General features: G+C 63.3%; 2 protein-coding genes across 4 annotated transcripts in view; one reads left to right on the top strand and one right to left on the bottom strand.

Moving 5' to 3' along the window:
- Positions 1-15,636, bottom strand: part of SLC5A10 (solute carrier family 5 member 10) — a 56,254-nt gene that overhangs the window by 20,072 nt on the left and 20,546 nt on the right. The window lies entirely within an intron of this gene.
- Positions 1-15,636, top strand: part of FAM83G (family with sequence similarity 83 member G) — a 29,626-nt gene that overhangs the window by 5,408 nt on the left and 8,582 nt on the right. Inside the window, exon 2 of the mRNA XM_067715232.1 lies at positions 9,286-9,453. Within this exon, the coding sequence (XP_067571333.1) occupies positions 9,286-9,453 (168 nt within the window). The remainder of the gene's footprint in view (positions 1-9,285; positions 9,454-15,636) is intronic.

Below are 15,636 nucleotides of genomic sequence, written 5' to 3'. Positions count from 1 at the left end.
GGTGGCGAACCATCTGATAACATAATCCCAGGGGTCGGCCTCCCGTCCTCTCCAAAGGCTTCCTACCAGCGGTGTTTGCGTCTTAATTGAGTCTGGGGAGTCAGAAGCGGCTCTGCCAGCAAGGAGGGCTGGCACCTCTGGGCTGGGTGCACGCCAGGCTCCTGGGGTGGTAGCCCCACCCCGGCCGGCACTGCCCTCCCTCCCAAGACCCCGGGAGGCAGGGCCTGTCGTCACACTCACATCACAGATGATGATACCAAGGTTCAAAGTGCGCCAGGGCCTGCTGAAGGTCACACCAGAGTCTTGGGTGGCAGGTCTAGACTGAGCTCCTGGTCTCCTTGGTCCGGCAGGCTCGCCCTGCAGCCGAGGGTCCTCCCCCTGGACCAGCAGAGGCGGGCAGTCCTCTCAGAGGCCCCTGGTTCACCCGGCCCCTAGCCGCATGACCTTGGGCCTCACATTCTTCATTTGTAAAATGGGGATCGGGCACTTGTCTTAATTAAGGCAGTAACAGTCACGAGAATGCTCAGCGCGGGGGCAGGACTGCGCCCTATTGGGACCACGCCCCACGTCCAGGCAGGCCCAGCCGGTGGGCCGCACCAGCCTTCTTCTTGAGGCCCCGGTGATCCCCAGGCTCACGCCCTTCCCAGATTAAATGCCACGTGGGGCGGTGGTGGGAAGACAGTCTTTCTCGTATCACAGGACCCCGGCCACGTTGCCCAAGTTAGCCACTCCGCCTCTCTGACCTTCCGTCCTGTCCTCCTCAGTGCCACGTGATGCCAACACCTGCCCCAAAGTTGCGGCGAGACTGACATGGAAAAAAAGCGTGGTGTCTGACACGGATTCAGTTCTCTTCCCTCTGTCCCCATCCATGGCCCCTCTGGGAGTGGTCTGGCTGGAGAAGTGGTGAGCCCCCCATCCTGGAGGGTTCAAGCAGGGGCTCAGGAGAACGCAGCGGAGAGCACCCAGGAGCCTCTGCCCTGCCGGGCTGGCTCTGTGACCTCAGGCAAGTCCTCTCCAGGCCGGTCCCTGGGGCTGTAGGGTGCTCCGCGACCCCACAGCATCCGCTGCTCTTGGATCCTGGAGAAGCTGAGCTTTTAAACATCTTCGAATTTGTGGCTACGATTTTCCAGTTTGAAAATCCTTGGCTCGCGCCATCCTCTGAGACTGTGGGCTGGGCTGGATCCTGCGCCCGGAAGCTTGGAGGACTCCGAGGCCCCCGGGGGGCTGGCAGGAAGCGGGAGGGGCTTCTCCTCTGGGCTCCTCCGCAGGGCACAGCCCTGGTCAGCTGACCCCATGCTCCGCAGCCTCTGGTCTCCGCAGCATTCCTGAGCTGTGGTGAGGAGGCTGACGTGTCTGGGGAAGGCCAGAGACTCGCCCCTGGGCTGGGTGGGACGCGCTTGCGCTTCTTGACCCCTTGCCGCTGCAGCTCCTTTAACTGGCCTCAATGAGGCTCCTGTCTTAGTGCAGAGGGAAGGTGCCAGAGCTGATAACCGTCAGAGGGGTGGGACTACAGGTCTTCCCATCTAACTCCCCCGACTGAGGAGAAGGGAGGTGCTTTGCCACAGACCCCACCCGCCCGTAAGGTGGGGCAGAGCCCCGGGCACTGACTCTCCGGGCAGTGCTAATGGCCAGGGCTTAGTTTCAGGAACCAGGATGGCCTCTGGGAGGTGGTGGGTGGAGTCACAGCTAGAACCCCCTCCAAGAGAGGAGCCCAGGAACAGGAAGCCTCTGCCACCAGCGGACTGTGTGGCTCTGGGACGGTGACTGCCCCCGCCCCGGGAGAAGGGACAGCTGTACCAGCGTTAGCAAGCTGGTCCTGGCTTGGGTCGGCATTGTTACCACGTACACAGACTCCCTCCCCATCTACCCAGGAGGCCTCCTCCCCAGGCCGTTCAGGTCCTGCGAGCACCAGGGTGGGGTGGGGAGTGGGGCCATGTCTCAGTGTGGGAAACTGAGGCACAGCAGCCAGGTCTGCCCAGCCCTGCTGCTGGAGGAGGGGGCTGGGGGCAGGAGGGGTGCTCTCCCCGTCTCCGCTGCACACCCCAGTGGGCGAGGGGCAGCCTGAGCCTCGCTGCACCCTGGGGGCACGTGCAGCCCCTGGGGCCTCAGCCCGTCTGTCTGTGCAGGTCGGCCTGTGTAAATTCTCTCAGCATTCGTGTCCCTGAGGAAGTCCTTATTTCCGTCTTTGGTTTTGAAAGCTGTTTTCGCTGGGTAGGGAATTCTGGGACTGGGTAGGGAATTCTGGGACTGGGTAGGGAATTCTGGGTTGTTTCTCCGTTTAGTTGCTCCGGTGTCCTCTGGCTTGTGTTGACTCAGACATCTGCTTATCTTTGGTCCTCAGTATTCGATGATCTTTTCCCTTCTGGCTGCTTTTAAGATTTTCTCTTTGCCACTGATTTTAAGTGATGTGATTATGATGTGCCGTGGTCTGTTTCTTCACGTCTCCTCTACTTGGAATTCATCGAACGTCCTGGGCTTGGGGATGAATAGTTTCCATCAAATGTGGAAATGTTATGGTCATTTGTTTCAAATGCTTTTCTGTCCCCTCTCCCCCACCCTCTGCCTCGGGACCTTCTGAGACTCCAGTTACACATACTCTAGACCTGTGAAGTTGACCCAGGTTCACTGATGCTCTGGTCTCAGTTGTTCAGTCTTTTTTTCTCTGTGTTCTACTGATAGGTCTTCAGGTTCATTAATCTTTTCTTCTGTAGTGTCTAATCTGCTATTAATCCCATCCAATGTATTTGTCATCTTAAATGCTGAATTGTTTCACTTCTTGAGTTTCAATTTGGTGTTTGTTTTAAAAAACCTTCCATGTCTCTAAGTAACTTTTTGAACATACAGAATACAGTTGTAACTGTTTACCCATCTTTGTCTGCCAGTTCTAACATCTGTATCCATTCTGGGTCCACTTTGGTAGACTTTTTTCCTCATGTGGATCATTGTTTTTCTGTTTCTTTGTGTGTCTGGTAATTTTTGATTGGATACCCGACGTGATGAAAATTTTACGTTGTGGGAGTTTTGTTTCTTCCTTTAAACGTTTTGGAGCTTTGTTCTGGGATGCGGTTCTTGGCAACAATGTAACACTTTTGAGGCTTGCTGTTAAGCTTTTTTGTGTGTGTGTGTGTGGTACGCGGGCCTCTCACTGTTGTGGCCTCTCCCGTTGCGGAGCACAGGCTCCGGATGCACAGGCCCAGCGGCCATGGCTCACGGGCCCAGCCACTCCACGGCATGTGGGATCTTCCCGGACCGGGGCACGAACCCGTGTCCCCTGCATTGGCAGGCGGACTCTCAACCACTGTGCCACCGGGGAAGCCCTGTTAAGCTTTATTAGGTGGGACCAAAGCATATTTGGTCCAGGGAAGGTGTTGGCAAACTATAGACCAAATGGCCTATGCCTGCTTTTGTAAATAATGGAACGGAGATGTATACATTTGTTTATTAGCTGTCTGTGGCTGTTTTCAGAGTTGAGAGGTGTGTCAGAGACACGTGGCCTGCAAAGCCTGAGACATTTGCTATATGGTCTTTATAGAAAAAGCTCACTGGCCCCTGGTCCAGGGCTGTTTGCCCACCAGGTAGGTCGTATCCTTCTGAGAATCCTCCTGTGTGCCCTGCGTGTCAGAGGGGCCTGCGCTCTGGCTGTGGGGACGTAAATGGCTCCTGGTCCTGTGTGAGCACCGGCTGTTGTTCCAGCTGCTCCCTTCCAGCGGGCCTGTCCCAGCCTCGGTGGCTTCTTCCTGTTCGTGTGCTCCTCGGTCTCCAGCTGAAGCCTCAAGAGGCAGCTCCCTGCAGGTCTCTGGCCTTCGCTCTGTGCAGCCCTTTCCTCTCCTCTGTCCTGAAAATTCTGGCTGCCAGGCTCTGAGCAGACTTCGTCTCCTCAACTCAGGGAGCCCACTGGACTTGGCCGTGGCCTGGAGGTAACTGGGGCGGTCCTACAGCTGACCTCGCTCGTCTCCCTTCTGCTGGGGGTCGTTGCACTTGCTGTGCTGCCTGTCGGCCGTGGCTTCATAGGCTCTGCCTGGTGTTTATTGCTACGGCAGGTGGGTAAGTGTAGGCTCCGTTATTCCGTCGTGGCTGGAAGTGGAATCCCAGGTCTTGAAGGCACTGTCCCCACCTGAGGACAGTGTGCAGCACGCCCTATGTGTTCATGTGCGTCACTGCCCTCCAGCTGGCACAGAGGGAAGCAGGAGACGCTGAGGTCATGACCCCCGGCCTGTCCACCCCGAGGGCACCGTGGGTCAGTGAGGAGGCAGGAGAGCCACCGCTGCCGTCTGCTGAGCGCGGCTCCCGGGCCCGAGCGGCTTCCCAGGAGGACAGTCTGGAGCCCATGGTGCCACCGTCCTGCGTCCATCTGAGCCTTAGGGTCAGACAGACCCAGAGATGCGGACCCACTTCCTGCTTTTCCAGGTGGTGAAAGTGGCCCAGTGAGTGCCAGGGACTTGCCTGCTGTGCAGTGTGTCTGCGGCTCCCTCTGGGCCTCCTGCAGGCATCTCCATGGCCTTGGAGGGTGGGGCAGGCAGGACAGGTACAGAGGGAAACTGCCCGCGCCGACCTGGGTCTCAGGGTCCGGGCCTCAGGGAGGCGGCGTGCCACTCGGTGGGTCGCTGCCGTTTCTCCAGAAACACAGACGTGGCACTTGCTCGTGGCAGCATTTGAGTCAGGGCTTGGAGGACGGGAAGGAGTTACTGGCTTGGAGGAGGAGAGGGAGGCGCCCGGCCAGGAGGACTGTGTGTGCGGCTGCGGCGGGGTGTGGGGTGTGTAGGGAGGGCCCGTAGGGTCAGAGCCCCTGTGGGGTCAGAGCCACCGGGGAGAGATGCTACTGCAGATGCTGGGCCCGTGGCCAGTGGTCTTCCAGCTGCGTGCAGACCCCTGGCCACCTCACCCCTGCGCCTCGTCCTCCAGCCCTGCTCTACCCACTAGTCCTGTGAGCATGTCTCTGCTCCAAGACGGATTCTGTGGTCATGGGGGAGCGGTGCCTCTAAGGCGGCTGTAGGGGCGCCGGGAGCCTCAGGCTGAGTGTCAGCCTGGCGAGGCAGGAGCCCCGGGTTGGTGGTGCAGAGGGAGGTGGGGCGTGGTGGTCAGAACTGCCTCTCCCAGACCCCTAGACACAGCCAGGTGCTCCAGCCGGCCCAGACAGGCTGTGCGGGGCACCCGGGCAGGACACACGGACTCAGGGCTTCCTTGGCAGGGACAGCCTTGGGTATCACATCCACCTTCCTCCCCATTTCACAGATGAGGAAACTGAGACCCAGAGAGGATGCAGCTCACCCAAAGCTAGACCCCAGCCTGGACCCCGGAGCTCCAGCTCCGTCCTTGCCTGGGCCCCGGGGAGGATGGGGGCGCCCTGACCCCTCCACCAGCACCAGCAGCGGGGGTTACAGGGCTTCAGGCTGTGTCTGCTGGGGCGGCAGCCACAGGTGGGGGGTTGCTGCCCCGTGCGCTGGAGCCCCCAGGAAGCACCTGGGCGATGGAGGTGCTCGTGGCGGGGCATCACCATGAGTCCGTCACCTGGGGCCGGCCCCTCCCCCCTCTGGCCAGCGTCTGCGTCTCTCACGGGGTGGGGTGTCCACCATCCCAAGGAGATTTGGGGGATTCTGGAACCGTCAGTGGGAGGATCGGTGGGAGGACGCAAGGAGGCCGCAGAGCAGCCCCGGCTGCACAGAGCGAGGCGGGGGTTCGGGACCCACGCGGGAGGCAGGGTGGAGAGGCCGCGGAGCTGTTGGTGGGGGGGTGGGGAAGGGAAAGGGAGGCGTGGGCGCCGCTGGAGGGTCACGTTTTGAGCACGCCCCCAAGAGACACACGGGGAGGGCCTCGGGTCTGAGGCACGTAGAGCCCAGTGCCGATGCCAGTCCCTGCCTGGGCCCCTCTGCTCTGGCGCCACCCGGCCCCGCGCTGTCGGCCCCTCCCGGCACGGCCGCCCTCCCACAGCCCCACCACCCTGCTGCTCTGTGCGGTTAGAACCAGGAGGGTTGTCGTGGCTGTGTGGCCCCTCCTGGTTCTGTGGCTGCACCTCTGAGAGGGCTTTCACGTCAGGCACGCACAGGGACCACTGGACTCCCTCCTTCCCTTGGGAACCGGGCTGGGGGGCTGGTGCCGCGACGCCGGGCCTGGAGTTCGGGACACACACCTGCCTGCCGTCCCGCCCCTGGGAAGCGGGCACATGGTCCGGGCGCTCACACGGGCGAGCCTCGGGCTGCCCGCCTCGTGCCCGCTGCGGTCTCCTGACCCACGTGGAGTAGGGACATCCCCAGATGCCAGCCTCCCTGCCGTCTTTCCCGCAGTCTTGGCCCTGGCCTTGCCCGGGGCCTCCGCGGGATACGTGTGGGCTGGCGTTGTCCTCCGGGCGGGACTAGTGTCTGTGCTCAAGCCGCGGATGTGTGAGCTGGACAGAACACAGGAGTGGGCCAGGCGGACACCCCATTTGGCAGATGGGGAAAGTGAGGGTCTAGGAGGGGCTGTGGCTTCCCCCAGGCCCAGCCATCTGGCACATTCTGAGTTGACAAGCACTCCCGAAGCCGCCTTAGGCCGGGCCGCGTGCCGGGCCAGGGTGGGGCACTGTCTTTGAGGACCTTGCGGAGCCACGGGTGAGCCGGGCCACCCAAACAGGTAATTAGGCAAGGGAGTGAATCCCTCCGTGCCTCAGTTTCCTCGTCTGTAAAATGGGAGTAATAACCGGTGCCTCGCGGCGTTTTTAGGACTCGACGCAGTAGCGGTTGTCAGGCGCAAGGCTCTGTGGGCCGGGCGCAGGGCCCTGGGACTGGACGCGGTAGCGGTTGTCAGGCGGAAGCTCTGTGGGCAGGGCGCAGGGCCTGGGTTCTAGTCTGGACTGGACGCGGTAGCGGTTGTCAGGCGGAAGCTCTGTGGGCAGGGCGCAGGGCCTGGGTTCTAGTCTGGACTGGACGCGGTAGCGGTTGTCAGGCGGAAGCTCTGCGGGCCGGACGCAGGGCCCTGGGTTCTAGTCTGGAGTCTCTGGCCCTGGGGACGGGCACGCAGGGCTCGAGGCCTCTGAGAGACCCTGTGGCCCCCGTGGACAAGCCGCGGGGGCCCCCCTGGGAGCACCAAGCCCCCTCCTGCCCCAGCTCAGCTGGCACCTGTACAAGCCCTCCTTTGACCCTCAGCACCAAGCCCAATGCCTGTGACCCTGTGGGGCTCCACTGTGGGGGGCAGGCCCCGGCAGTCCCAGCCCGACAGCAGGCGGCCTGGGCTGGGCACCCTGCCTGCCTGGGCGCCGCAGGGAAGGCTCACATGGGGCGGGTCTCGCTGGGGCACGTCCCCCAGCCCGGGCCCAGGGCAAGTCCCCGTCTGCCACGGTGGGCAGAGCCTGGAACCGGGCCTGCTCCCAGGAGAATTGTGTCGGCCGAGCCGTCTCCAGGCTGGCACGTGAGGCTGTGGCCTGCGGGAGGGCTGGAGTGGCTGTAGGCCTGTGAGGTCCAGACAAGAGGGTCCCTGCTGTCACCCCTCCCCCACCTCGGGGTCCCGTCACCCTCGACCGGTGGAGCCCAAGGGCGTTGTGAGCCCACCAGCTCTGATACCGTGTCTCATCTGTCCTCTCGTCCACCCCCTCAAGCAAGCTCTGGCCTTTGCACACGTCCTGGGACATGGAGCTCACTTCCTCTCAAGACCCGGCCGATTTGGGGTCAGAAAGCATACCGCCCCCCGCCGCCGGTGCTGCCGTCCACCTCCCTGCGGCCCCTGTGCCACTGCAGGCCCTGCACAGACTATACCTGCTCCCCCTGCCCTGCCTGAAACATCCCTCAGAGACTCAGACAGCGAGCTATTTTTCCCCAGGGGTCAGAGAAGACCCTGGGCCTCAGCAACGGGGAGTCCTGGCTGGTCCCACGTGAGAAAGTTAGGCCTGGAAAAGCTAGGTGTCGCTCAGGGTCACACAGAGACCCCGTCCGTGGAGGGCAGGGCAGGGAGGAGCCCCCAGAAGTACCGGCTTTGGTGCCAGGTGTGTGACGAGTGTCAGCAGGGGCCCGGGGCCCAGGGGGAGCCCAGAGGGGCCTGCAGGGGCCAGCTGGGTGAGCTCACGGGAGTGTGTAGGCACGTCCCTGGCAAGCCCCAGGCCACCCGCCAGGTCACACTCCTAGCAGGGGTGGGGGTAACCCTGGCCCCCTGGCGGGCCTGGGTGGGTTCTAGCCTGACTGTCCCCAGCTTGCTTTGTGGCCCAGCGCATGACCCCTACCCGCCTCTCTGGGTAGGGCTCCTCTAGGGGGTTCTCAGACCCAGGATGGGGCCCTGGCGCCGGCTCTGGCGGGTGGGAGGGCTGGACGTCTGTTCGGGTCAGCAGCGTTGGGCCCTGGTCTGCTGTGTTCCCCTTTGCTGCCCAGTGGGACGGGGAGGGGAGGGGAGAAGCGAGACTGAGGGCCAGGGCCTGCCGGCCACTGAGCCCGCTGGCTACCACGCCCCCTGGCCTTGGGCTACGTGTGCCCCTTCCCTCCTCGTGCCTTGGCTCAGGTCAGGGCCCTTGCCTGCCAGGCCTGGGCATATCACCACCCATGCTGGGCAGTGGCTGGGCTGGGCTGGGGTAGATGTACTCTGATCTCTGGGGCCCCACCCTGAGCCAATCCACAGGCTGAGGGCAGCCGTTGTGGCCCAGGTGTGGTCAGATGACAAGAAGAGCACATGTAGTGGTCTGGGGTGTGTCCAAACCAGAAGGAGAGGTGGCAGCGAGGGAGCCTGTCCAGGGACCCAGGGTGACCTCGGTGGGCGGCCCCAGCTTCTACCTTCCTCCCTGCCCTGGACACATCTGCTCCATCTCAGCATCTGGGGTAGCGGGCGGAGGGCATGGTGCGGCCTGCCCGGCTCGGGAATGCAACCCAGGAATAGAAACAGGGCGCCTGGACAAGCCCTGAGCTCCGGCAGAGGCGAGGGCCGCCCGGGGGCTGGGGGTGGGGGCAGGCGCTCAAATCTCAGGACGCGCACCCTTCCCACTCCTCCCGCGCTCCTGCTGCAGCTTCCCCTACACATTCCTCACCTGGGTTTTGTTTTCTGTGGTCTTGTGTTAGGGAAACAGCAGCCCGCGAACCGTGCCCCTCTCCATTCCCTGCCCCCGGAGAGTGCAGCCTGCGCCACCCACTGGGCATCTCGTACCCTGAGCGTCGATCCTACGCCTGCAGCTTCGGGGCCAGGAGAGCCGGCGCTTCCCAGTCCCGAGGCTGCAGGGAGCAGGGCCAGGGTGGGCACCAAGAGGGTGGTGGGCGCGGGAGGGCCAGGCATCCTGGCGAGGCACCTGTCTCCCCGGCCGCGTGCCCTGACGGCCCCGGTCTCCCTTCCTGCTCACAGGTGATCGCTGTGGTCATGGACATGTTCACCGATGTGGACATCTTCAAGGATCTGCTGGATGCCAGCTTCAAGAGGAAGGTGGCCGTGTACATCATCGTGGACGAGAGTAACGTCAAGTACTTCCTGCACATGTGTGAGCGGGCCCGCATGCACCTGGGGCACCTCAAGGTGAGCCGGCTCCTCATTCAGTCGGTTCACAAACACTTGGAGCACTGCCTTGTCGGTCCGGATCCGGGAACCTAGAGTTCAGTGTCCTAGAGCCGCCCACCGAGTGGTCACGCGGCCTCTGCTTCAGTATCAGGGGACAGGACACTGCCTGTGACCAGGTGCTGAAGCCCACGTGAGGTGCTCCCTCACAGGTGTTTCCGAGCAGCCCGTGCCGCAGTGGTTCTGTCTTTGCTCACCTCCAGTGACAGGGTGCTCACCCCCCTGGCTCTGGCAGCAGGCCCCAGCTGGACAGCTCCAACTCCAGGAAGTCCTTTCTTGGTTTTAAACCAAAATCTGTTTCTGTAAAATGTCCACGCACGGGCTTTAGGATCCGGCTCCAACAGAGGAAGCTCCCTTGGGCTGAGTTCAGGGAGGGCTTCTTTGGTGGCTGCAGAGTTGAAATGGACTTGAGGAGTGAGCAGACTAGAAAAGGCCTTCCAGGGAGGGACACTGGGGACAGAGGTGGAGTTGTCAGGTCGGGCCTGGGTTCTCAGCATTGCTTTGCTGTGTGTCCTAGAGCACGTCACCTCCCCTCTCTGGACTCCGGGATCTCACTGGTCCAACAGAGGGGCTGATGACCCGTGTGACTGGGCTCTTCTGCTCAGACACCCTGGCATCTGGTGCCTTGCTTGGGAGTGGAGGGAGCCCTCCTTCCGCCCAGCCATTGCTTGCTACCTACTGTGTGCAGCTCGCGCCCCGGAGCACAGATCAGTATGCGTAACGACAGCTAATACTTCCACAGCTCCCGTCCCAGGCACGTGACATGGTTAACTTAGGTACCCTCACGGCAGCCGGTGGGAGGAGGCAGCTGTCCCACTTTACAGATCAGAGGTGTCACTTAACGTTAGTAAGCGAAGGATAAGGGGGGTGGGGGCCAGCACCGAGCCCTCGGGCTGAGCACAGGTCAGAATTCCTCGGGGCAACGCCAGGCTGGTTGATTAACAAGGGGCTGGGCTCCCGGGCCTGTCAGTTGTCGGCGTTGTCAAGTGATGCCCAGCCCAGCTGAGACCCTTCCAGTGGGTGTGAGCTCTCTGGGCTGCGAGTCTCTGGCTGTTGGGACATGTTTATGTGGCCTCTCTGGTGGGTTGACCCCAGCCCTGTGCTCACCCGCTGTGCTGCCCTGCCTGCCGTGTAACTAGCACCGAGAGCCAGCTCCCGGGGGAGACGGCTCAGGCCGGGAGGCCCGGAGTGTGGAAGAGGCGTCTTTTCAAAGGTGACTGCAGGGGCCTCAGCCGTGCGGGCAGCAGATCACAGAAACTCAGGGCTCTCCCTCCAGCCCTCTGCCGTGCTCAGGAAGAGGCTGACGGGCCCACTCCCCCTGAGCCCCTGCCCCACGCCCAGTGGGGACCCTGCACACCTCGCGTCCCTCTGCCCTCAGGCATCCCCCCGCATGCGGACAAAGAGGCAGGGAGGGGGCTTGTCTGTGCTGAGCGGGGATCCAAACCCTGCGTGGCCGCCCCAGAGGCCTCTTCTTAGTGGGGAAACCCTAGATGCCAGGCTCCTGGGAGGGTCTGGAGCTCCCGGGAAGGGGGGCAAGAGGGGCAGGCCATCCAGACCAGGTTTCCAGACCAGGAAAACCGAGGCCTGAGGGAGCCTGTGCCTTGCCCTGAGGCATTCCACCAAGTCGGGGCTGAACCTAAAGGCCAGTGATGGGAAGCTGGCACAGGCGCGGCCACACACCCTTGGTGCCCAGTGCCCTGGCTGAGGCCGCATCTAACAGCGGGGCCGCCCTGGTGCTGCCCGCACAGGCTTCCTGGCTGCCAACCCCGACGCCGGGCCTACCTCTCTGAGCCTCCAGGGCTTTGTGACCACAAGGACGCCTCACCAGGTTGTTTGAGGATGAAAGCAGAGGAGACAGTGGCTGTAAAAGTGCTCTGAGCTAAGGAGAGGCACACGGTTGCAGCAGTAACAGGAGTTATAAACGCCGGCCCTGGGCGGAGGGCGGAGGGCGGAGGGCAGAGGGCTTGAGATGAGGCCACAGCTCGGGGCATGGAGGGGGTCTCTGGCCCAGCCTGCCCTTCTCGCCACCTCCCTGCTCTGGGGAAGGTGGCAGGTCCGCAGGGTGACGTGCCCAGGAGCCGGATGCTGTGGGACGGCCAGGCGTCTTCATGGGAAGGAATGTGTGACCCTGGCCACCTCATTCTCGCCTCCGAGCCCGCCCACTCCCAGCCTGGGCAGGTGGCCAGAGGCTCCTGTGGGCCCAGTCCTGGCCAAGTGTCACCTTGTCTAGAGCCTGCCTCCCTGCCTGCAGGCAGGCTGGGCCCAGACCTGTCTCGGGAGCACTTCCTTTGCTGGTAATCCCTGGCCCCACCCTCGGCGTCCGCTGCCCCTGCCCAGCTCTGCAGCGACCTGCCTTCAGGTCATGTGGGCCCAGGGTGTAGGTTGTGCCTGGTGGGGTCATACTTGTGACCAAGGGGGTGCTGGGCGCTAGGAGCCAGGCCTCGGCCCCAGCTCTGCCCCTGCACTGTAACCTTAGGCAGAGACACTGAGGTTCTGGGCCTCAGCCTTCTTGTCTGAAAAATGGGAATATCGTCATTTATTCGGCAGGGCTGCCGTGAAGAGTCAAGGAGGCTACGTGGGGGCAGGGCACTCGGTCACGAACTCCCTTCCTATCTGCGGGTGGGGCAGCTGCGGCCCCTCCCGTGAACCCCCAGCTCTGGTCTGAGTGCCAGGGGGCTTCCCTTCCCTCTCTGAGCAGTGGTCTGGCTGGGGACCCCCCCCAGTCTCCCCCTCCGGGCAGCCCCCCAGCCTGAACCCCTGAGCTCACACAACACATTCTGGAAACAGCTGCAGTATCGCTTGGGTCCCCTCCCAGTTTCCAGGTGAGGCGGGAGGACAGAACCTCCCTGACGCGAGGTTCCCAGCTGTCCCGAGCGTCCCCACCCGCCGGCTCAGCTGGGCCCCGACTCCCCCAGGCAGGGAACATGGGAACGAGTGCCCATACTACACGTGGGAACGGGCCTTGAGAAGACGACCCAACCCTCTCATCGCAGGGCCCGGGGCAGGCCACACCTGGGGGTGATGCCCAGGGCCGGTGGGAGGCAGGCCTCGAGGCTCACAGCCTAGCACGGGACCGGAGCTGTGAGATGCCTGGCTGATCCGAAAAGCTAGTCTGCTTTGTGTAGCTGAACTGGAAAAACCAGCAGCCACTTGGGCGAAGGCTGGACCCATTTCTGATGAACAAAGAATCCCCAGGCAGTGTGGTCACGGGAAGGCGCTGGGTGAGGGTTCCGGCTCACGCTAGACAGGCCAGCACTGGCTCCGATCTGGTGCCCGGGCCTCCTCCTCTCCCGACCTGCCTTCTCTGAGCCTGGCCTGGCTCTGGAATGGACTCAGGGCACTGCCTCTCAACGTTTGGCAACGTCCAGAGGTGTTTTTAATGGCCGTGGCATCTGGTGGGTGGCGGCCAGGGATGCTGTTCGACGGCCTACAATGCACAGGACAGCCGCTAACAGAGAACCACCTGGCCCAGAACGTCACAGAGCCAAGCGGCCTGGCCCAGGGGGAGAGCCAGGAGCCCCCAAGCCCTGCCCTGCCCCCTGCCCCCAAGGCTGCTTCCCATCTCAGCTTCACAACAGCCCGGGGCAGGCCAGGGTGAGTATTGGTCTCCCTACCCCATTACAGAGAGTGAAACAGGCCCTTTAGAAGAGAGCAGAGGTTGGCTGGCACACGGAGACATGGCTCTCTGTCCCTGACCTGGCCTGATCTTGCTGTCACCGCTCAGGCCTGCTCAGGATGGTCTCTGGGCCTCCCCACTCCCCCTCCGGCCCAGAAGGTGCGAGCAGACCCCTGGAGGGTGAAAGGGCCGCCAGGGTGCAGCTGCGGGCTGTCCTCAGTCCCAAGGGGCCGGACCCTGTCCACTGGGAGGCCCTGGGGCAGGTCACTCCTCTCCCCGAGCCGCCTGGCCATTGCATACGGCCGACAAGCCTGGCCTCCCTGGGCCTGAGTCCACACCATTCCAGATGTTCTCCTGTCCTCAGTGTCGGTCCCTCACTGGTCCCCCACCAGCCCCCCGAGAGGCAGGGATCACACCCCCGTCCCACTGCACGGCACAGCCCCCTCGTCCCCTCTAGTTTAGGGAGCAGCCACTGAGTGCTGGGCCCCTTCCCAGCCCCTCCCCTGATGCACTGAGTCTTCACAGCAGCCCTGAAGTCGGGGGTGGGCAGGCCCATTTCACAGACGAGAACCCCGAGGCGTGAGGAGGCCAGGCTGCGTTCGTTTGCGCCAGGACTGGAGCCTTGTTTGACCAGAGCTCGAGAGCGACCCACCTGCTCCAGTAGGAGCCTGGGCTTGTCCCCCCGGCTCCCACCAGCCCCGTGTGAGCACAGGAGGCCCCGTGGAGGTGTGGGGTGTGGTGCTGAGGCTAACCCCGCCCTCGTGCCCAGCACGGCCTGCCCTGTACACGCTTGGGGCAGATGCAGCTCTGCCATCCTCCCCGGACGTCCCCTCAGGGGCGATCACTGTGGCCCTCACATGTGAGGAAATGAGGCTCCAGAGGGTCTGGGGACTCGCCCAGGGCACCCCACTCGTCCTCCCCCTGCCTGCCACGTGCTCTGCTAGGGGCGTTCCAGGCTCAGAGACAATGCGGCTTTGTGGGATCCTCCAACTCTGCTCGCCCGAGCCCTGGCTCCTGAGACGTTACCTCATCTGGGCCAGGCCCCACCCCACAGGGCGGTGTCGCCCAGGAATAAACAGAAGCTGCAGAGCTGGGCTGCCGTTGGGCACAGGTGACAGGGGAAGGCCTCCCAGGATCTCTGCTCAGGCTTCCGGCCCCCAAGCGTGCTGCGCGTTCAGTACAGTCACAGACACTAATTGTCCTGGGCCGCAGCCAGCTTCCTGCTGTGCAGGCTGTGTGCAGACAGGCAGCCGGGGGAAGGGCGGGCAGGGGAGCCAGCCTGGGAGCAGAGGCGCATCTGCCTTCTGGGCCGGGCCCCACGGCCAGGCGGGCATCCATGGGACCTGCCCCTCACCCTCTGTGGGTACTGCCCTGAGGCTGCCCCGGCGGAAAGGTCCGGGACCTGTCACAGGCGGGACGGGCGCAGGAGCACCGAGGGCTGTGGGCTGGAGCGGAGATGGCCTCCAGTTCTCTCTTTTCTCCCCTCTGCCCCTGCCCAGACTCACATCCCTCAGGTGCAGAAGCCCCTCCTGTCCTCTTCCTCTGCTCCCTGTGTGTTTCATGCACATTCCCCGCTGGACGCCGGGACTGGACGGCTCTGACCCCTCACTCCCTGCTCTAAGCCCTCTGTGGCTCCCTACTGCCCCCGGGCCCCACCAGGCCCCTCAGCGGCCGTAGGGTCTTTCCTCGGCATCTGTCTGGGCCCGCTCTGCTGGCTCCTTTGCCCGCCCCCCTCCCCCAAAATCCTCCCATGTCTGAATCAGGCCTTTGTAGTCCTGGGTCTGGGGTGCTGCGTCCTCTTCCCACCCGGCCCGCTCTTCCTTGTCTTTCACACGTCAGCCCAGACGCCAGCCTTCCCGGGAGGCGCCCCACAGCTGGGGTCGTTACTTATCTGCTTCCCCCTCTCCTCCAACGAGGGATCTGTGTCACAGTCATGTCTGTGTCTGCGCTGGGGACCTCGGCAGGGGTCAGTGAACGAGTTAATAAGCTGGGGCCGGTGAGTGGGTGAGGGTCAGGGTTAGGGGATGTCGCAGAAGATGTAACAGACCAGCACCCCCCGCAGGCACAGACCCCTCTGAAGGGACTGAGGCTCCCGTCACCGGGGCCTACAAGGGGTTTCTGTCCTGGGCATGCGTCAGATCACTGGGGCTTATGTTAAAAACGGAATTCCTGACCCCAGTCCCCCCGAGTCGAACCTGGGGCAGCTGCGAGCCTGCGTTTCTAACACACTGCCTGGGCGATGCTTGCACCCCTGAGCCCAAGTCTGCTTCCTGCCCTGAGGTCTACGTTGGGGTGCCCTCAGCCGTCCCCTTGACTCTTGGGGGTCAGCCAGGCTTGCCCCGCCCATCCTGGGGTCCCTCCACCACAGGCTTTTCCCACCTGCCCCTCCCTTGGAACGAGCAGCTCTCCTGATGAAAGGGGAGCCAGCCCCTGGCCCACACACACCCACAGGCTTGCGCAGAGGGAGAGCCCTGATGCCCAGAGAAAGGCAGGAGGGGCCCAGCCTTGACACGGGCCATGCTGGGTGT

The sequence above is a fragment of the Pseudorca crassidens genome, chromosome 19 (assembly GCF_039906515.1).
Source record: "Pseudorca crassidens isolate mPseCra1 chromosome 19, mPseCra1.hap1, whole genome shotgun sequence".
Lineage (NCBI taxonomy): Eukaryota > Metazoa > Chordata > Mammalia > Artiodactyla > Delphinidae > Pseudorca > Pseudorca crassidens.
This window is presented reverse-complemented; position numbering and strand designations above follow the sequence as displayed.